At 39.5% G+C, this 21,336-nt stretch overlaps 1 protein-coding gene across 1 annotated transcript in view; it reads left to right on the top strand.

Moving 5' to 3' along the window:
• RGSL1 (regulator of G protein signaling like 1) overlaps positions 1-20,992 on the top strand; it is a 72,755-nt gene extending 51,763 nt beyond the window's left edge. Inside the window, exons 12-22 of the mRNA XM_041725526.1 lie at positions 383-576; positions 1,307-1,424; positions 1,867-1,975; positions 4,009-4,138; positions 7,756-7,930; positions 11,778-11,916; positions 12,156-12,280; positions 16,298-16,407; positions 18,833-18,925; positions 19,973-20,039; positions 20,956-20,992. Coding sequence (XP_041581460.1) covers positions 383-576; positions 1,307-1,424; positions 1,867-1,975; positions 4,009-4,138; positions 7,756-7,930; positions 11,778-11,916; positions 12,156-12,280; positions 16,298-16,407; positions 18,833-18,925; positions 19,973-20,039; positions 20,956-20,992 — 1,297 coding nt within the window. The remainder of the gene's footprint in view (positions 1-382; positions 577-1,306; positions 1,425-1,866; positions 1,976-4,008; positions 4,139-7,755; positions 7,931-11,777; positions 11,917-12,155; positions 12,281-16,297; positions 16,408-18,832; positions 18,926-19,972; positions 20,040-20,955) is intronic.
• The last annotated feature ends 344 nt before the right edge of the window (positions 20,993-21,336 follow it).

Below are 21,336 nucleotides of genomic sequence, written 5' to 3'. Positions count from 1 at the left end.
AAAGAAATTTAGAAATATTTATCAGTAACAACTGATCATTCATGCTCTGACTCACTGATATGAGTGCCATTTAAAGTTTGCTTGGAATCTGCTGTGTAAAAAGAGGGTTTCCTTGGGTGGGGCAGGGTGGGGGGACATTATCTCCTTTAAAATACCTCTCCTTCTTTTCCACTAGGGTTGTCAAATGATTGGACAAAGCTCAGGGTAGATATATAAAAGTTTAAATTTATCTCCAAGGAAACAGGCATAGTAACCAATTTATTCACTCTCTTTTTCACGCATGGCTAAAGTCTTGGAGATGCCCTTCCCCATTCCCTAACTGTAGCAGAATCTAGGGTCACCGTCCTTTTCTCTTCAACAATGATGCTTTTTTATTTTCCAGAAACTTAACAGAAGTCCTCCTAAATACACACCACTTGGAGTTCTTCAGGGAGTTTCTCAAAGAACGGAAGGCTGAAAGCCCCTTGCAATTCCTGGTAGCCATACATAAGATCAGTATTGAGACAAATGAAAAAACGTACAAGTCTCTCTTTGAAAATATAATCAAGACTTTCTTCCATGGCAAAGTCTCTGCTGGTATGCATCCTCTTCTCCAGATATGGTTTCCTTTTCCCTTTAGCCTCTTAGGAGAAGTGTTTGGCAGAGAACCTGTCTCATGTGCCCCCTGTAAGATAGGAACAGAGCAGTGACCACATGGGCAGAACTGAGACAAAGATTAAGAGGGTCAGTAAAAGCAGAGAGCAACAATTATAAATCTAAAATAAATACTAGTATGAGAAGCCAAGTGCAAGACACTTGTACTTATATGTGAAATATATCCATCCTCTCATTTAATTATATTTTGTACTGAAAATAGAATTTTATTTAATCTCTGAGAGGTAGGAATGAATAGCTCCATTTTACTAATGAGGAAGATGAAACACAGAAAACTTGAATTCAAACTTAATTCATTTGACCCTTAAATCAACTAGACAGTAATTTAAATACAAAAGCAAAAGTTAGCTGTATGTAAAGTTGGAGTGGTCACCTGGAGTGGGTTGTAGAGAGAGTTGTACTGGGAAGAACAGTCTCCTTGAAAATCTTTGTGTCCTAAATTTTGTTTACTTGTCTGTGAAGGCGGGGGGGGGGGGGGGGGGGGGAGCAATCTGACCCATGGCCAGAAACCGAATTTGCAAATAAATTGTTAATCTATAATCCTAGAGGGGGAAAAGGGAGGTAAGCATAATCCCATGAAAAACATACCAGCTACCTCAGAAAAGGTAGACAAGAAAATGATGACTTTTTTCCTCTCTCTTGCATTTTTTAGAAGAAATACTGCAGTGTGATGCTCCTATTATCAAAGAAATCTCTCACATGCGTCATGTCAGCACAACCACATTGTTTATGCTACAGGGCTTTGTCATGAAATCTCTGGAAGAAAAGTGGTGAGTATTGCTCAGCGAAGGTGATGATTCTGGAGCTGCTCATTGGCTTCTTAGAGCCATAGTACTCTAGGGAGTTTCGAATTTATTGTTATAGTTCACTGCCAGAGCTTCCCTACAAGAGAAAAGCCAAATTTATCTTGAATCCTCTACCTACTTACCTGTGCACATGCATGTGCATGCACATACATGCGTGTGTGTACATGTACAAACACACACACACACACACATACACACTTTAGTTCATTTACCTGAACAAGGAACAATACAGTATTGATCAGGAAGGACATTAGCCAAGGACTGAAATGTTAAGAAGAGTATTTGTGTTTCGCCATTCCCCAATTCCCACTTTGACCTCCAAAAGCTGAGATAGGTTTGCCTTAACGGTTACTTTTTATGTACCAGGTGTTTGCCTTCTTTGATATTCTTGATCTCCTTCTGGCAGGTTTAAAGATTACCAAGAGCTGTTCCCACCTCATCCTCAGGAAGGATTTACTGACGTACAAACTTATAAGAAGCCCTCAAAAACCACAACTCACCTGCAGGAATCCCAGGTCAGTGAGGAAGACAATGAAGACATGACATGGGGGATAGGAAAAGTGCTGTATAGGCAGAGTTTCGTTGTTAGCGTATTTATTCACAAAACAACTGCTTTTTGGGTATGCTTCTTAACTCACATTTTACAAAGGACTCTTAGGCTCAAAGAAAATTGTTACAGTTGGAATTTAAGAAAAATCTTTATCTTCATTCCTCTGTAATGAGAACCCATTGAGGGATAGACACCGGGTCAGATACAAGGAGATCAAAAGGTCAGGTTTTTTTTTTACTGCTAAAAGCTAGCTTGAAGGACATGGATTTGGCCATAAAGCCCAATGGGTTTGATAATCTTCCCTGCATCCAAATTAAACTTAGTTACATGTGCAGCCACTGCCATAACATAACAACTTAGGCCTCCACTTACCTGGGTGAACCCCTTACTGAATGACGAAGGGTAGGCCTAAACACAGGTATCCTACAAACAAGCCATTCCCAAAGAGGGAATATAGAGGGCTTAGAGTAGAACACATCCATTTTCTTCTTCCAAACTTATCAATTATTTAACTCCTTCTTTCTCCACGCAAACAGTAAAAAAAGAAAGAAAGAAAGAAAGAAAGAAAGAAAGAAAGAAAGAAAGAAAGAAAGAAAAGAAAGAAAGAAGAAAGAAGAAAGAGATAGAATTCTTTTCCAGCTTGGAAAAGCATTTTAACTGATAGTGTACAATTTTCCAAAATATAGTTTTATAAGAAAATGGCAATAATTAAATACCATCTTTACAAAAAAGATTCTCAGTAAGGTACAGTGTACTTCAGACCCCTATCCACTAAGACACATGCTCTCTCAGATAGGAATTTTACTTAGGAAAGTCTCCTTATATGATTTGAGAAAAAAAATACATGCTCCTTTAAATAATCACTTGCTCAATGTGTTGTAGAGTTGGTTAGTATCAGAAAAATTTGAGCCCATCTCTGACTCCAAAAATCATGCTTTTTCTGAAAACAATGCCTATGCCTTCCTCTTTTCTCCTGTCTTTTCCCCTCCATGCCTAAGTCAACTCTGTGTTGGGGTACCATGAATGCTCTTGTGGGACATTAAAAAGAATATTGCACCCAGAACCAAGAGACTTCATTTTAATTTCAGGTCTTCGAGTTGCTCTTAGATAAGAAAAGATAAAAAGAAACCTATATGTACTTAGTGCCTACTTTGTACCAAACCCTGCATTGGAGTTTACATATAAAATCACTAACCCTCACCACAACCCTGAAGGTTGTTGTTTCTATCTTACACATGGAGAAAACAAGACATAGATTAAGTAAACTGACCCAAATTACACAATTAGGGAGAAGCTAGACTCCAGACTCAAAGTTTTTGATCCCAAATCCAGTGACTCTTGTATTTCACTACTGGCTCTCTAAATTCATGCTTGCATTGAGGATCCCTCTTTGTAGAATAAGACAACTGAACTAGTTGATCACTAAGATTCTTTCTGAGTCTAAATATCAATTTGTCAAGGGATAAATGAAGTACAGAATAGTCACTGGGTATTAAGAAACAGATGAGGAACTTATAAGATGTGTGTGTGGGTGTGTGGTGTATGTGCACATAATTATACTTTTTTAATCATTAGAAATGATATTATTCATTCCTTTATTTCTTCAACATTTCCAATTTTCCCCAACCATTATTCCCTTCTTGTGAATTATGCTTTTCTCCTACCTCTGTTTCTCCCTATTTTTAGCTTTCACATTCTCTTTTCTAATTTTGGCATCTTAAATCTTATTGTTGAAAAACTGTGGTAGACAGCATTGCCAATGGCCCCATGCCTGGGTAAAGCCAGAATCTTCTGCTCACTAGTTGCTTCATTTGGGGAAGGCATATAATTCCCTGACCTGTTTTTCCTCACCTTTAAATTGGAACTAAAGATTATTCCGTATAGAGCAGGTGTGGTGAGGATGAAATATAATGAATGTCAAGTTTATGGCATATAGTAGACTTTCAGCAAATAGCAGCTATACTAATGATTGGGGCATACCCCTCTCTCTTTCCCCAGAAGAGAGGCTGGATAAAAATGATTAGCTTTATTAAGAGCTTTTGCAAGTACCGCAGATTTATGTCTGATCCCAGGAAGTGCCACGAATTTGAAGAATATCTTCACCTAGAAGTGCAAAATAACAAGGAAAGTAAGTCACTTCACTATTCACTGTCTTTCCTGTTGATACTTTGGACACAGGGGTTAGTCCACATAAGAAGCTGCAGAGCTCTTGCTTTATGTCATGCCTGTGTTAGCCTGGGGTCTACCAAGAACTCCAGGTCCTGGGTACAAAATCAAGCTCAAGACTGCTTAGACAGGATGTAAGTCCAGTGGCTTCTGCTCACAGAACCAGCAAAGGGTAGAGAATGACTAATCTAAAGCGCAGCAAAATCTTACATTTCACAAAACTATTGTCCATTGTATAGATTTATTCAACTACCTCGCTTATCAGTTTATTCATTCAACACACTTTTTGAGAATCCACTATGTGGCAGGAACTTTGCCAGGCGCTGGGGATACAGTAGTAAACATGTAGTACAGGACATGTCCTCATGGCACTTAAGTTTTGAGGGCAGGACAGAAAGTAAGAGCCACAGATGTTGAAGCCAAATTTCCTGGGTTGAATATGCCATTTTTGAACTAAAGGACTTTGTCAAAGTGATTTTGTGCCTCAGTTTTTTCCTCTGTAGAATGGTAATAATAATGGGATGGGTGCTCATGTCATAGATTGTGAGGATTAAGTGAGTTCATACACACAAAGTATCTTTACCCATTGCTATAAAAGGGTTAGCCAGTGTTATTGCTATTATTATGTGGTGAGTGATCCCAATGATAATTGTAGGGAGACCCTAGTTAGTCAAGGAGAAGGATCAGGGAAGACTTCTAGAAAATGACATAAATTTGCCTTCAGGAATGAGCAAGTTAGACAGGCAAAATAGGCAGGGAGCAATTTCTAAGTCTGCATTGAATGCTAAAAATAACAAAGAGTGTGGCACATTCCAGGAACTGCAATCAGGCCAGTTGGACTGGAGATTAATGATTATGATTCATTAAGATTAATGAGATGAAAAAAAAAAAAAGATTAATGAGATGGTGAAAGTATCTGAGACAATACTGAAGGAATTGATAATGATAAATCTCATCTCTCTTTTTTTTGAATCTTTTAAATTTAAATTAACATATAATGTAATGTTAGTTTCAGAGGTACAGTTTAGTGATTCATCAGTTGCATTTAATACCCAGTACTCATTACATCAAGTGCCCTCCTAATGCCCATCACCTTCATCTCTTTTGATGACTTTTAAGTTGTTCCAATTGTCACCATAACAAATAATGCTTAAGGTGCCTGAGTGGTTGGGTCCATTAAGGGTCTGCCTTCGGCTCAGGTCATGATCCCAGGATCCTAGGATGGAGCCCCACATCTGGTCTCTGCTCTGCGCGGAGCCTGCTTCTCCCTCTCCCTCTGCCTGCACTCCCCCTGCTTGAGCTCTCTCTCTCTCTCTCTCTCTCTGTCAAATAAGTAAATAAAATCCTTAAAAAAAATAATGCTACAAAACATACAGATTTTGCAATCATGTATTTCTAGGAGATAAATCCTTTAAAATGGGAGAAATGGGTAAATGGTTAAAAAGTTACATTTCAGTCCTTCAAGAAGACTACACTAATTAAACTTTCACCAACAATATAAGTGCCACATGGTCACCAACATGGAGTATTATGCACTTTTTAAAAACTGTCAATCTGGTAAGTGAAAACTAATGTGCTGTTCTTATGTATATTTCTTTAGTAATTGAACTCCTTTATTTGTTGGTCAGTTGTATTCCTTTTTGAATTGCTTATGTCTTTTGTCTATTTTTCTATTGGAATTTTAATTTTAATAGTATATTTTCTAATTTTCAAAATTACATATATTTTTGCAAAATATATAATATAAATAATATATTTTATAATATAAAATGTAAAATGTAAAAACAAATTCTAATTTGTTTTACGAACTGCTTCACAAACATTTAGGATTTTAGAATAGTTCTAGCTCTTTTTTTTTCCTTTTTTAAATAAAATTAGTTCAAACCCTTATTCCCCAGAATGGTACAAAGTCCAATTTCAGACATAATTCAACTTCCCACATCCTTAGCATTGTATGAGAATAGCCCAAGAAGAATGCTTCTGTAACTCGGTGGGAGATCTACCTACCAGTGGTCTGCTTTCTATCACTATCATTTAGACTTTTCTGTCCTTCAATCAATTAATCCACTTATCATTACAAAAAAAAAAAAAACCCACTTTGTTTATCCTTGATAGTATTCTTTTCTCTGAAATCTACTTTGTCTGATATTAAAATAACCACTCCAGCTTTTTTTTAGTAATGTTAGTATGTATTATCTTTTTCATTTCCTTTACTTATAACCTATTTATGACATACATTTAAAGTGCTCCTCTTGTAACTAGCATGGAGTTGGGTCTTAGTTTAAAAAAATAATCCAACCTGACAATCTTAACCCAATTGAGAATGAACTGTTAAATATTCAGGACATTTTGTGAGCCATTGATAGCTTGAAATCAACTATGGTGGGAGTATTTATTACAGAAATCAGCAAATACTACAAATCAAGTCTCCCGCTCCCCTGTCATAGCTGGTTTACAAGTGTATCACTGCTCCCAGATTTCTTGAGTGGATTTAGCACACCGTTTTCCTAAAATCCCTATCATACCAACTTCCACTACTATGCAAACTTTTTTTTCCCCCCTTCAAACTCAAGTCTAAGAGATAAAGTGAGATTGCAAGATAAAAAGAAGAAGCCTTTGCTTTATTTGATGCTGTAACCCTAGGACCTAGTATGGGGTCTGGGACATAAAATAGGTTCTAGCTATTTATACAATGTTGTAGTACCCTCCCACCCAATATATAACACTGCTCCAAAAGGAATGCCACTTACACCACAGGAAGCACCACACCCACATCAATGATTCCTGAACAGATATCCAGAAAAATGGATTTTATAGGAAGAATAGTAAATTCTAGAGCTGAATTAGACAATTTTCTTAACCTGGCCAGGCAATTAACCAGGATCTACTTGCCTGATACAGTGCAAAACTCTTATCTTCTTAGCCCTAAATCCCTATGAATGGATTTCTTTATATATATATCCTAGTCAAGAACCTTTCTAAAGTGTCATATTTTTCTGAGGCACAATCCAAACCTTCTTGAATCTTCAATGTTTTTCTTTGCTCATTTCTGTCTGTTTTCTACTCTAGCACCCTACTTTCTTTTTCTTTAATAAACTTCTATACTCTTGATGTTTTGGCTTTTTGTTGTGCTGCTTTCCCAGTTTCCTTCTAAATTACTTACCTTGATAAACCTAGAACAAGTGTTGTCAGAACCACAGACTCCATTTTGAAGGTCACATCTGCATATTCAGTTTCTGCAGAAATGTTAGGGATTAGCATAACGGTGCAATTATATTCCTATGAGACAAGTACCAGGAAAACACTTTTCAGCACTCATTTGATTTTTTTCTTTTTCTTTTCTTTTTTTTTTTTTTTTTTGGTATGTATGTGGTCATACCATCTGAGCAAACGGCTTTTTCAGCAGTCCTTCAAGTCAAAGTAAAGGTTGAGCCCAAGGGTAAGAAATCACTATTTCCATAGGTCCAAAGATTGGTCCATAGTTTCCTTTCTTCATTTTGTTATGCCCATGCCAAAGCCTTCAAGTTTAAGAGGGACTTGCTCAAACTAGATTTTAATTCCTTCCTCTTTCTCTCTCAGATTTCTCCACATCACCAAATTCATCAGGACGTCCAACCACATATGCCACAAATGTCCGGAGTGCAGACCTTGAGAATGGTGATATAATCCTTATGAAGCGCCGTATATTTGGCCACAGAATTATCACTGTCAACTTTGCAATCAATGATTTATATTTTTTTTCTGAAATGGAGAAGTAAGTTTCCCATCTCTCCTGATCATGACTTTCCCTGGTTAGTACCATCCAGCAAAGACTGGAGGGGCCTGTAAGTGGAGCAGTGATTTCAGCCCTGCCAGGCAGGAATATCCAACTGAAAATCTCACTGAATTCCGTCACTGTATCACTTTCTCCCATTCTTCCCTTTAGGTCCTAGAAGCTCTTCAGTATCCTGGAGTTGCCAATATTGAAGTGATTGAACTATTGAAATGATACTTATACTCAGGAACTGGAGCATTTCCCCCCTATTATTTGTTAATATGATAGAAATCCTCTTACGTAGCACCGTAGGGCCAATAGTTCTTTAGTTAGAGCAAAGAATTATAATAATAAAAATTGTGTGTGTCTGTGTGTATGCATGACATTAAACAGATAACTATATCTATATAAAATTCCTTGCTTTATTCATCCATCTTATGAAAAAGCAAGTAGTAGGAAAAAATTGGAGATCATTCTGTTTCAGCTTTTGGTGAAATATATGAAGCAAAACATCTTTCTGGTCTGGGTCATATAATTCTTACTGTTGTTCAGTGTGGTTTCTACTTAGAAATATTTCTTTTTGAGGGGGATGGAGGGGTAGAAGAAGAGGAAGAGAGAGAATCCGGAGCAGGCTCAACACACAATACAGAGCCCAACATGGGACTCGATCTCACCACCCTGAGATCATGACCTGAGCCAAAATCAAGAGTCTAAAGCTTAAGTGATGGAGCCACCCAGGCACCCCTCTACTTAGAAATATTCTTAACCAAGTGTGTCTCATGTGTACAGTTCTCCAATTTCTGAGCCCAGGGCCTGAATTTGCAAAACAACCATACCGGAGTAGAGGAGTTAGTCAATGTTCTCAACCCTGGTACAGGATCACTGGGGACTTGTGAATACTGCCAATGCCAACATCCCTGAGACTTGGATTTCACTGGTCCAGTATGGAGCCTGGGAACTGGTATTTTCATAAACTGCTCATGTGATTCTAATGTGCAGCACAGTTGAGAACCTGGATCTAGCCCCTCCGAAAGAATTGACTTAAAATTTCTCTTGAATATTTGCATATAGAAACAAGTGACTATCAGAGAAATGAGTCTCCACTTCTTTCTCCATCCTCATCAATGGGAACATCTTTGCCACTATCAGAAATGGCATGTTCCTGGAATACTGATTTGAAATCTGGAATACATTTCACCTGTAGAAATAATGTACTACATGATTAGGTATCTTATATAAAGTAGAATGACTCGATAGCCTTATGAGTCTTTGTTTTAGAATGTGGTAGGTGTTTTTTTTTTTTTTTTTGAGAACTATAAGAAGTTCTAAACTAATTTTGAAATAAAGATGGAAATGCATAAATGATTTTTAAATGGATGTAAGTTGGAAGTCTCCTGTACATACATACATACAGGTTACTCAATCTTCTATATTACTTCACTCATTGTGTATCATTATTATTATTGTTTTTGCTTGCCTCTGATTGATTAGCTTTTAAAAAATTTTTAATTCCAGTAGAGTTGACATACAGTGTTATATTAGTTTCAGGTTTAGGATATATTGATGAAACAATTCTATACATCATTCAGTGTTCATCATGATAAGTATATTCTTATCACCTATTTAACTCATTCCCCACACTTCCCCTCTGGTAACCATTAGTTTGTTCTTTATAGCTAAGAGTCTGTTTCTTAGTTTGTCTCTTTTTTGTTTGTTTGTTTTGTTTCTTAAAGTCCAAATATGAGTGAAATCATGTGGTATTTGTCTTTCTCTGACTGACTTACTTCACTTAGCATTATACCGTCTATCTCCATCCATGTTGTTAAAAATGGTAAGATTTCATTTTTTTTATGTCTGAGCAATATTCTATTGTATAAATATACCACACCTTTCTTTATCCATTAATCTGTCAATGGACACATGGGCTGCTTCCATTAATTTGGCTATTATAAATAATGCTGCAACAAACATAGGGGTACATATATTTTTCTGAATTTTTGTATTCTTCGGGTAATATCCAGTAGTGGGATTCCTGGATCATATGGTAAATCTATTTTTAATTTTATGAAGAACATCCATACTTAAATAGATATTATGTTAAATTATACTAATATATTTTCACTCACCATCAAACTTTTGATATAAAGTCAAATATAAAGTCAAAGCCATTCCTCTAGTTGGAAATCCACATATATTTCTTGCATAAACTATATCCAAAATGCTATCTGCTAATTCTAATTTTTCTCTCTTTAAAGTAGAGTGAGAATTTAGAGGAAATTTAATCCTTCTGGATTTTTATACTTGTTTTTTCAAAGTCTTAAATTGCTATGTCACATCTAGCTTGATAGTAACTTTTTAAAAAGTAGCTTGTCTTTACTGGAACATTCCAACACATTCAAATTTATTTTCACAGAAACAACAAATACTTTTTCCTTTTATGTTCATATTTTATCGATCTTTATGCATTCAAATTATAGTAACAAGTACAATAGCAAAAATATTTGAAAAGAAACATGAGTAATTCTCAGTATATATCGCCTCAACTCATTGAGAAAATGTGAGTGTATCACAGAAGGTACACCAGTGTATATAGTGAGCATGTCATAGGCATCACTCAATGTATTTTCAGAAGTGCAGAGCGCCTGATAATTCAGCACACTAGTTAGGGTACTTTGGTTAAAAGATCTTCCACTGCACCCCCATAAGGCATTCACTCAGTTCCACAATTGCTTTCTGATCGCACCTTGTTCTTGGGCACTGGATTTGGAATTAGAGATACAAAAGAAAATTAAGACGTGCTCTCTATTCTCTAAGATCTTAGAAACTAATCTGGATGGCAGACAAAACACAAATAAGAGTTAAGAAATAGGATGGTAGGTGAAAGAAGTGCATTTGGACAACTAAAAAGAAAAACAGGACTTTGTTTACCATGTTCACTGCTGAATCCCTGCCTCTTGGAACTGCACCTGGCATAGAGTAAGCCTTTATAAATGTCCACTGGTTAAATAAATGAATAGGTATGCAAAACAAGATTCTAATGGGAAAATCTTGGTATTCTACTCTTAGGAAAATTTTAAATGGTTAAAATTTAAAGAGGCCTGAGAAAAATAAACTGTGTACTTAAAGCAAGATAAGGTATAACTGATATATTTGGTGGTTAGTAAAAGAATATATTTCCTAGGAGATAGAAAGTAGTTGCCAGGGGCTGGGGAAGGGAAGAATGGGGAGTTATTGTTTAATGGCATAGAGTTCCAGCTGAGGAAGATTAAAAAAGTTCTGGAGATGCATTCTCCACAACAAAGTCAGTGTACTTAATGCCACTGACTGTACATTTAAAAACAGTTACACTAAAAAAATAATAATAATTTAAAAATAAATAAATAAATAAATAAAAATAAAAGCAATTACACTGGTGAATTTTATGTTACATATATTTTACTATAATAAAAAAATTAAGGAAAAGAATATGTTGCTCATAGAGTGGTAGTAATTATAAGAGCATCAGCACAGAAGGGGAAAGAAAGAGCAAGACAGCCCTTAGCCCTTGAAGTCTTCAGAGGCAACACTGGTACAGAGGCCAGGATGGAGACAAGATGAAATACATAAGGGAGTTTGTGGTAAAGAAATACACTTGAAAAAGCACTTAGCATATCACCTGACATATGGTAGGTGCTCAATTAGTTAGTATTTGCCAATGGAAGCATTATGATTGAATGAATTAAGTTGCAACCTGGCCAGGATTGGGCCCTGTCTTATTTAGGCCAGAAATGGGTCTAAGCTGGCTGCCCTATTTAGTTGCTGTATTTATCTTCTCCTCGCTGACTTCCTACTTACTGCTTCTTTTTAGGTTTAATGATTTGGTGAGTTCAGCTCACATGCTGCAAGTCAACCGGGCATACAATGAGAATGATGTGATCCTAATGAGGTCCAAAATTAACATCATCCTAAAGCTCTTCCTGCATTCTGAAATCCCTCCAAGGCTGAGGGTAAAGGGGACTCCCACTCCTCCTTGGGCTTTTGCCAAGAAGCATTTCTTCCACAAGAACTCTGAAAGTTGATATGCACCTGTTAAGTCTTGGATCAACCAGATAAACTTTACCTAGCAGTTGCATGAAAAGCTGCTGCCTTCTGGGGAGGAGGTGGTCTTATAGGTCCTGGGGATCAAAAGAGGTTTTCTGTCTTCCCTGGAGCCTCTCCCAGTAACAGGCTCCCACTCTATGGGTAGGTAAACATCTCTGAATCCCAGAAGGATGCCATCCTTGCTGCCATTTCAGAGGGCCACCTAGATCGGAACATCTTCCACGGGCCTATCATGTCTCTCTTCCCTGTCATTATGTACTTCTGGAAAAGGTAACTATTTCCCTTTGCCCGAGGACTGTGAGGGCAGGAAAACACATTTTATTTTCTAGAGAGTTTTCTGTTTCCTCTAGTCCTCTGCTTCACAGCTTTCCAGTCTCTTGGGAACTACAATGGTATATTCTTTTTTTTTTTTTTTAATTTTTTATTTATTTATGATAGTCACAGACAGAGAGAGAGGCAGAGACACAGGCGGAGGGAGAAGCAGGCTCCATGCACCGGGAGCCTGACATGGGATTCTATCCCGGGTCTCCAGGATCGCGCCCTGGGCCAAAGGCAGGCGCCAAACCGCTGCGCCACCCAGGGATCCCTACAATGGTATATTCTTATCCTAATTGATACACTCCATCCCTCACACTCTCACAATGAAACTGAATCAGAGGATGGGAGGGGATCAGAGTGCTTGGCTTCTATTTCCCCTGTACTTGCTTGGAAAAGGGATGTTAGGGATGCCTGGGTAGCTCAGTGGCTGAGCATCTGCCTTTGGCTCAGGACGTGATCCTGGTCCGGGGATGGAGTCCCACATCAGGCTCTCTGCACGGAGCCTACTTCTCCCTCTGTCTCTGCCTCTCTCTGTGTGTCTCTCATGAATAAATAAATAAAATCTTTTTTTAAAAAAAAAAAGGAAAAGGGATGTTAGTTTTCTTTTTTTTTCTTTCTTTTTTTTGGGGGGGGGGGGATGTTAGTTTTCTTAGGATAGATTCCTCACCAAAGTGTGAGTATGTACTATAGCTACCTGGGAAGTCAAAATTAATACAATTGTACTTGTGCTTTTAGGAGCTTCACTGAGACAGTAGGACAAAAGAATTTTACCCTGTTGTGCCCAAATCCTATAATTACCAGTAGAGGCACAGTTGCTAGATATTTCCATTTCCAAGAGGAGCTTAGAAATTTAGGGGTTTTTGTTGTTGTTGTTAAAGACTTATTTACTTGAGAGAGAGAGAGTGCAAAGAGAGGGAGAGAATCTTCAAGCAGACTCCCTGCTGAGCCCAGAGTCTGACACAGGGCTCCATCTCATGACCCATGAGATCATGACTTGAGCCAAAAACCAAGAGTCAGTCACTCAACCAACAGAGCCACCCAGGTGCCTCCAAAATTTAGGTTTTTAGGTCATATATCCCAAAGTTAAAATGGCAAATGTGGCAACTAACTCAAATTTGAAACATAGTAAGGAAATTACGAAGGCCAAAAACAAAAATGAAGCAAATGAAATATCTGCAGGACAAATGCAACCTGTGGCCCACTGGTTTCTAACCTAGCCTGTCAAGGTTTGGGCTGAGACACTGGCCCAGGTCCTCCCAGCTGGTTATTTACTCCTGTGGTACATTGTAGCTTCACCCTATACCTTCCATGTAGCAAATGGCATGTGCCCTGGGTGACAGTGACCAGAGGACAACGGGCTGAAATGTTACAAGACAGGTCTAATTAGGATAGATTATGTGATTCCAGCTCTTAGGGGTCCCCTACACACACACATAAAAGTTACTTTTTAGAAGTGTCAGGATTGCTTACCAATCTCCAACCTTTTATCTTAAAATCTCTATGATAAATAGAATTACCCTACATTCCAGAAATTGCATTACTAGTCTTTACCCAAAGGATATGAAAATATAGATGCAAAGGGGTACATGCACCCCGACATTAATAGCATTATCAACAACAGCCAAACTATGGAAAGAGCCCAAGTATCCCTCATCTAACGAATGGATAAAGATGTAATACACATGCACACACACACACACACACACACACACACACACACTGGACCATTACTAAGTCATCAAAAAGAATGAAATCATGTCATTTGCAGTGATGTGGATGGATCTAGAGTGCCTTATGCTAAGTGAAATAAGTCAGAGAAAGACAAATACCATGTGATTTCACTCATATGTGGAATTTAGAAAACAAAACAGATGAATGGTGGGAAGAGGGAAAAAGAGAGAAGGAGAGGGAGGTAAACCATAAGAGACTCTTAATGATAGGAAAAAAACTGAGGGTTGATGGAGGGAGATGGGGGGATAGGCGAAGAGAGTGATGGGTATTAAGGAGAGCACTTGTTAGATGAGCACTGGGTATTATATGTAAGTGATAAATCACTAAATTCCACTCCTGAAACCAATATTACAATATATGTTAACTAATTAGAATTTAAATAAAAATTAGGGAAAAAATAAGTATCATTCAGTTCAATCAAAAAAATAAAATCTCTATGATACTAAATTACTTAATACAGGATTGAAAGAATTAAAAACCGAAGTTCAAGATAACCAGTTTATCCTTTGAACACCAATTATTATCTAGCACCAAGGCTAGACTTGATCCTAGTTCTGCTAAGCAGGATTAAATAGAAATTTGTCCTGAAACTTTCTTTAGGATCAGAAACACCTGGGAAATGCATGGCTTAAGTCAGTGCTCAGCACTCCCTCATACTAATCGGGAAGTAGAGTAGTGCTTCAGGGAGGCTTTTAATCCCTAATCCTTATGCAGCTGGTTCTTCCCTTGCTTTCCTATATACTCTTTTTTTTTTTTTTTTTTTTTGTAATGGAGGTTTTATTTTTTTTTAATAAATTAATTTTTATTGGTGTTCAATTTACCAACATACAGAATAACACCCAGTGCTCATCCCGTCAAGTGTCCACCTCAGTGCCCGTCACCCATTCACCCCCACCCCCTGCCCTCCTCCCCCTCCACCACCCCTAGTTCATTTCCCAGAGTTAGGAGTCTTTATGTTCTGTCTCCCTTTCTGATATTTCCCACACATTTCTTCTCCCTTCCCTTATATTCCCTTTCACTATTATTTATATTCCCCAAATGAATGAGAACATACACTGTTTGTCCTTCTCCGATTGACTTACTTCACTCAGCATAATACCCTCCAGTTCCATCCACGTTGAAGCAAATGGTGGGTATTTGTCGTTTCTAATGGCTGAGTAATATTCCATTGTATACATAGACCACATCTTCTTTATCCATTCATCTTTCGATGGACACCGAGGCTCCTTCCACAGTTTGGCTATTGTGGCCATTGCTGCTAGAAACATCTATACTCTTACATAAAGAGTTTTATATTGCACAACTTGTGTTTACATATGTTATCCCAGATGAACCTCTCAATAGCCCTATGAGGTGGGTGGGACAAAGAGTTATTATCCCTATTTTATAGATGAGTAGTAAAACCAGGATTAAAAACCAGATCTCTTATTTTCTTAAGCACCATAAAGAATGCATTGTGGCTCACTGGGAGCTCCACAATGGGAGGGAGACTCATTTTAGCAAGTGGAACAAGAGAAAACGAATGTGATCAAATAGAGTGCCCCTTGTGACAGGGAAAGAGGACACCAGTTAAGACCATCAGAGCAAAGGCAGGATAAAAAAATCCAGTCTTAGCCAAGACCAACTCTGAGGGGGTCCAATGCAAGGATAGACTGAGGAACAGCAAGGAGTTGGCCAGGGAGAGATGAAGAGTGGTGTAAGGGATTCCAGGTCTCAGATTGCTGTGCCTATTATAAGTCCAATTTCATGTGAGGAGCAGTGGTCTACTCCAGGGAAAGGACTGCTGGGGATATGATGACAAGGTCACGACCTACAGTAAGGGACAGGATGAAACCAGGGATTGGAACTTGAGAGGAAACCAGTCAGATGCTCTGGCTACAGCAGGTGTAGTTAAGTGGGAACCTCATAGTCTGAAGCTCAAGCATGCATCAGAATGATTGACCCCTCCTCACACCTGGATATAGCAGATTCTTTACAGATTCCATTTACCGGTTCCAGAAGGGAATCCGAACATACTGTTCATGCCAGGTTCTCACTGGAGCTAAGCCTGGACACAGAGAAGGCTCAGAAGAAGGGCCTCTGATGGGCAGCAGTCCAAGGCCCAAGTCTTTCCTCTTCTCTATTGACACTCCACTCTCTGTGAGGACTGGTCCTAATCCAGTTGCCCTGTGCTCAGCATTCCAGCCTCTTCAACTGGTGGTATCTTTCTCCATGTGACCAGAAGCATTCTTCTCACAGGTTTTGTTCCTGGAAGGCAACCCGCTCTTACTTCCAGTACAGGGGCAAGACATATAAGGATAAAAAATCTTCTCCTAAGCCCATGGCTAAGTACCCTCTTTGGAGTGGAGGTAAGCTATACCATGATCTATAGCCCCATTCTTTAGCAAGTGAGACTCATGAAGGGAAAGCCAGGGTCCAAAGGACCAACATAAGACTCCACAGGGGGTATTTGCTAGAGGGGTGTGCATCTTATAAACTTGGCTCTCAGAGAAACATTAAAGTATATTTTGTCTATTGATATCAGTACCAGCCAAAGAGTACCTCACCCATGTACCACTCCCCAGCAGTACCTCCCAGTAGCCTTAGGAGGTAGGTCATGGCCCATGTGGTGGGTAAATGGAAGTGGTGACCTGCTTTACTGCTATTTAAGAAGCCCCCTGGGGATCCTGGGTGGCGCAGTGGTTTGGCGCTTGCCTTTGGCCCGGGGCGCGATCCTGGAGACCCGGGATCGAATCCCACATCAGGCTCCCGGTGCATGGAGCCTGCTTCTCCCTCTGCCTATGTCTCTGCCTCTCTCTCTCTCTCTCTGTGACTATCATAAATAAATAAAAAATTAAAAAAAAAAAGAAGCCCCCTGCTCCAACTATCTCCAGAAACCCTATCATTTGAAAAGCATATATTTTATAGTTTTGAATAAGAAAATTAAAAAGTGGGATCCCTGGGTGGCGCAGCGGTTTGGCGCCTGCCTTTGGCCCAGGGCGCGATCCTGGAGACCCGGGATCGAATCCCACGTCGGGCTCCCGGTGCATGGAGCCTGCTTCTCCCTCTGCCTATGTCTCTGCCTCTCTCTCTCTCTCACTGTGTGCCTATCATAAATAAATAAAATTTAAAAAAAAAAATTAAAAAAAAAAAAAAAAAAAAAAAAAAAAAAAAAAAAAAGAAAATTAAAAAGTGGATGTAGGGTATGATTTTAATGTGGTAAATATACATATATATCTATATTTTATGCATAAGAAAAATTTTTATGAAAGCATGGGAAAAACTCAGCAATAAAGTGTTAATAAGATTATCTCTGCATGGTGTGATTATGAGATATTTACATATTAATATATTCTTAATACGTGCTATTCATATGTTCTATATTAATACATTTATAAATAAGCAAATAGATGTGTTTGAAAACATGCAGACGTATATGCTTTCTTAGCAGATCAGTTAAACTCAGTCCTTTTCTTAATATCTGCACTGAGATCAATACTTAAGCAGAAGGAAATTTTTAAAGAGAGGGGGGAGGGTATATTGAGAAGTGCCTGGAGAGGACAAGGCTGGATGTCTCTGCAGTGGAAAGTTCTGGGAACCAGAGAACAGGTCTGTGAGTCTGAAAACAGTAGCAACATCAGAATAAATTATGGAGTTAGGACAGGAGTCTTAAAGACAGCAGCAAACTGTCTTGTGGAAGAGCTGGGCATTCCATGGTTTCAGCTCAAACCTATGCAGTTCTCATCTTTTTCCCCAGATACTTAATCCAGCCCCCCTTCCAGCCTCCTCACAAACAAGCATCCCCACCCCTTTGTGGAGTACAAATGAAGCCTTTGAAACTTAACTTATCCCTAGCTTGTGTGAACAGTGGGAGAACCAGCTCTGGCTGGTTGTAGAGCACAGTTCCTGCCCCCCAAGAGGTTCCTCAACTAAGTAGGAAATAAGTCACCTCTACCTCCCTGGCTGCAGCAGCCCTAATGGCCAATGACTGTTGTTCATTATCCTTGTCTCTGCCTTGTAAAATGTCACATCAGTAGAAAGAAATCAGCAATCTTTTCAATATGTGGGACAAAGTGTCCCTGTGGGTGCAAGGGCTTATTTGGGGTGAGGGTGGAGGGGTGGCGGTAGGGGACAGTAAGAGGGAAAAGAAAGGGAGGTGAGCAGGCAGGGTGGGCAAATGATACTCAGAAGGAGCAAGAACATTCCCCTTAGTGGCAACCAAAGAGCTTCCATCTTTGGCTCATTTCCTATAGCTGAGCTCTAGGGAAGTAAATCCCTAAATCTTTTCTGGTGTCTTAAATTGGAAGAGAGTAACAGGATGCCCTAAACTAAGTGTTCAGGGCACTTGGGTTCCTGTCCTGAAGAGTCCATGTGTATGAGTTGAGAGACCTGGAGCATCTTGCTTCTCTTCTTTCTACCCCAGGCCCTTGATCTCAAATACAGAGGTTTGGATTTAGATAATGTCGATCATTAACATTGTACACTCCAAGGAATGTTATCAAGAACTTCCTTGCTTGCATATTGGGGAGCCCAGGTGGCTCAGCAGTTTAGCGCCGCCTTCGACCCAAGGCCTGATCCTGGAGACCTGAGATCAAGTCCCACGTCGGGCTCCCTGCATGGAGCCTGCTTCTCCCTCTGCCTGTGTCTCTGCTTCTCTCTCTCTCTCTCTCTGGGTCTCTCATTAATAAATAAATAAAATCTTTAAAAAAAAAAAAGAATTTCCTTGCTTGCATATAAAGATTTATTTTGTCAGATGTTAAAGGGATTTTAATACTCCCTCTCCTTCTTCTCCAGGAGACCATGCCATCTTAAGATTCACCTTGCTCAGAGGTATTGAGTGGTTTCGGCCTCAACAGCGGGAAGTAACGACAAGTCCAGTCCAAAATTGTGAGTTGGAGTTGGAATCCCACTGATCTAATTACTCAGAGGGTGACTCTAATCCCAATTTGGCCAATCTCCTTATTGACCACAAGGAGACTGAGGTACCCAAACTGTGAAGCAATTTGCTCCAAACCACACAGCATCATGTGAGTGGCAGGGATGGGATGAGAAGCAGGTCTCCTGACTGTCTTTCTGGGTCTCAGCTCTCATCTGAATAATTGTATCTTCTTAATTCTTTTATAGCCCCTTGAAGACAAGTGCTTTAAACTTCTCTGTATCTCTGCTGGCTCCTCTGCCATTTCTAGGTGTGGTGTGTGATTTTTATTAAGAGACAATCATAACATCCCAATTGTTATTTTCCCCTCCCTGTGATAGCACCTGCTGGCTTGAACAGGGCCTCCATCCCATACTTCCTGCTTCCTGGAAGTGCCTGCTACTGATCTTATCCCTGTAATAAACACTCTGGTCCTAGCCTCCTGCATTTGAGCCATGTTATATTCTTTTTCTCCCCCATCTTCAGCTTCAAGGAGTAATCCCACTCCCAAGTATTAAAGTTGCCTTGGTTTCCACATGGTCTCCCCGACAAGCCCTTTTTATTTTTCTGTACCATTTATTCACTTCTATTTCCAAGTTGGGGATACTGTTTCTCTCTGCTGCTTATGGGCATAAAATGCCAGCTTGCCTATTCTGCTATTTGCATATGTCCCCTAGTTACTCAATGGGAGAGCTACTATGGAACAGTGCCCATGATCCAAAGGGTCCAAACAGCCCTAAAATTTTGTGATTCTAGTGTTCATTTGGTCTAATCTCCTTATCTTCCCTGGGTCTATGGGGATGGCATAACCTTTGAATCCAGACAAAATGTCTCCTAAGACAAAAGGAACTGCAACATTCAAACCAGGTCTCCCTAATGGCCCCGAAGCATCACTGCTTCACCTTCTATTTCCAACTCCCCTGGAAGCTGCTCTGGGATAGCCTTCCTGGGTTGGAGGCCCTCCAGTGAGTGTCTGTGCTCTGAGTTATGATGCAGTTTTTCTCTATATTTGTCTTTAGCTTCATCTAGCAACTTTACGCTATCAAGACATGTGCTCTCCACTGTGCAGCTGTGTCCTGTCCCAGGGTAGGCAAAGTCGGAATTATTCTTCTTTAGTTCAGAGCTGTTTTGTCCAAGTGTACAGTGGGAGATAGGGGAGAAACTTCCCAGAAACTTAGTTCCACATCCTAACACTCCTTAGCATGTGTAAACCAGGAAGTTGAGCTTGCTTCTTCCAGAGAGTCCTGTAGTCAAGATAGTTAGGGAAAGGATTTCTCTGTGGATATCCTTGCATGCCTCCAACTAGGACAGGCACTTTTAGGAAGTTGGATCCCCTGACCCACCTTCTAGGAGAGCACTATTGCTGGAGAAAGAATGTCCCAGATGGTCTTTTATTACCAGTCTCCTTAATAATCCAGCCTTTCAAGATAAGGTACATAAAATGGAAAGAAGAAAAGTTATTCTACTTGGCAGGATATTGGCAATAAAAGTATAAAGGACTTGAGCCTGTTAAAATCTGATTCAGCCTAACTCACTTTTGTATAAGCAACAAAGTGGAATTAATGCTAAATTAGGGCTCTGAGAAAACCCCATGGGGTCATGAAAACATAACTGAGCCAAAGAGCTGCTTGAAAGTCTGGGAGGCTTGATAGCAGGCTCTGTAAATGGAAGGCCTAGTTTCCTCACCAGCCATCCCACCTTCTCAGACCTTCTACAGGTTCAACAGGGGTTTAGAGCTGCCCCAGTATCACTTGCTTATGCTGATGCCTGGAAGACAAGACCTTTGGATCTCTTTTCACAGAAAGGCAATGCAAAGATTCAGAGGTTTTAAGTTTTGAGGAGGAAGGTGAGAATAAGAATGCAAGGCTCCCTGTCCTGAAGTCAAAGGGTTTTGGTTTGGACTACTGCCATTCCTAAAGGGAATGACAGTAACAAACCAGTAGAATATGCCAGTTACCTCATTGCCATTCTGATAACTAGCCACTCTTCTCTCTTCCTACAGACCAAAATTACCTGGCACCAAAAAGGAGAAAAAGTAATCAAGTCAGGCTCCTAACAGAGGCATGTCATCTCTTAGAAGCCTCCTAACATTGACAGAAACATTTCTGGTCAGAAATTAAATGCCCTGTGTCATCTGCCCTGGAATTATCAATGGAATGACAGCCCAGACATGGTAGGATGGGACTGCGGTGGGTAACATGAACAGAAGTACCTCTGCGCCCCTTGATCCTGGGGGTTCTGTCAGAGATGGTCTTTCCACAATGGACATGTAACAAATCATCTATCTCTTGGGGTCAAGAGACCAGACTTCTTAATTCACTCTGGTGCTGCATGGCCTTGAGCAAATCTCTGACTTATGGTTGTCAAAGAATCTCATGACAAA

Source organism: Vulpes lagopus, chromosome 1 (assembly GCF_018345385.1).
Source record: "Vulpes lagopus strain Blue_001 chromosome 1, ASM1834538v1, whole genome shotgun sequence".
Lineage (NCBI taxonomy): Eukaryota > Metazoa > Chordata > Mammalia > Carnivora > Canidae > Vulpes > Vulpes lagopus.
Note: the sequence above shows the minus strand (reverse complement) of the source record. Positions and strands in the feature narration are given on the sequence as shown.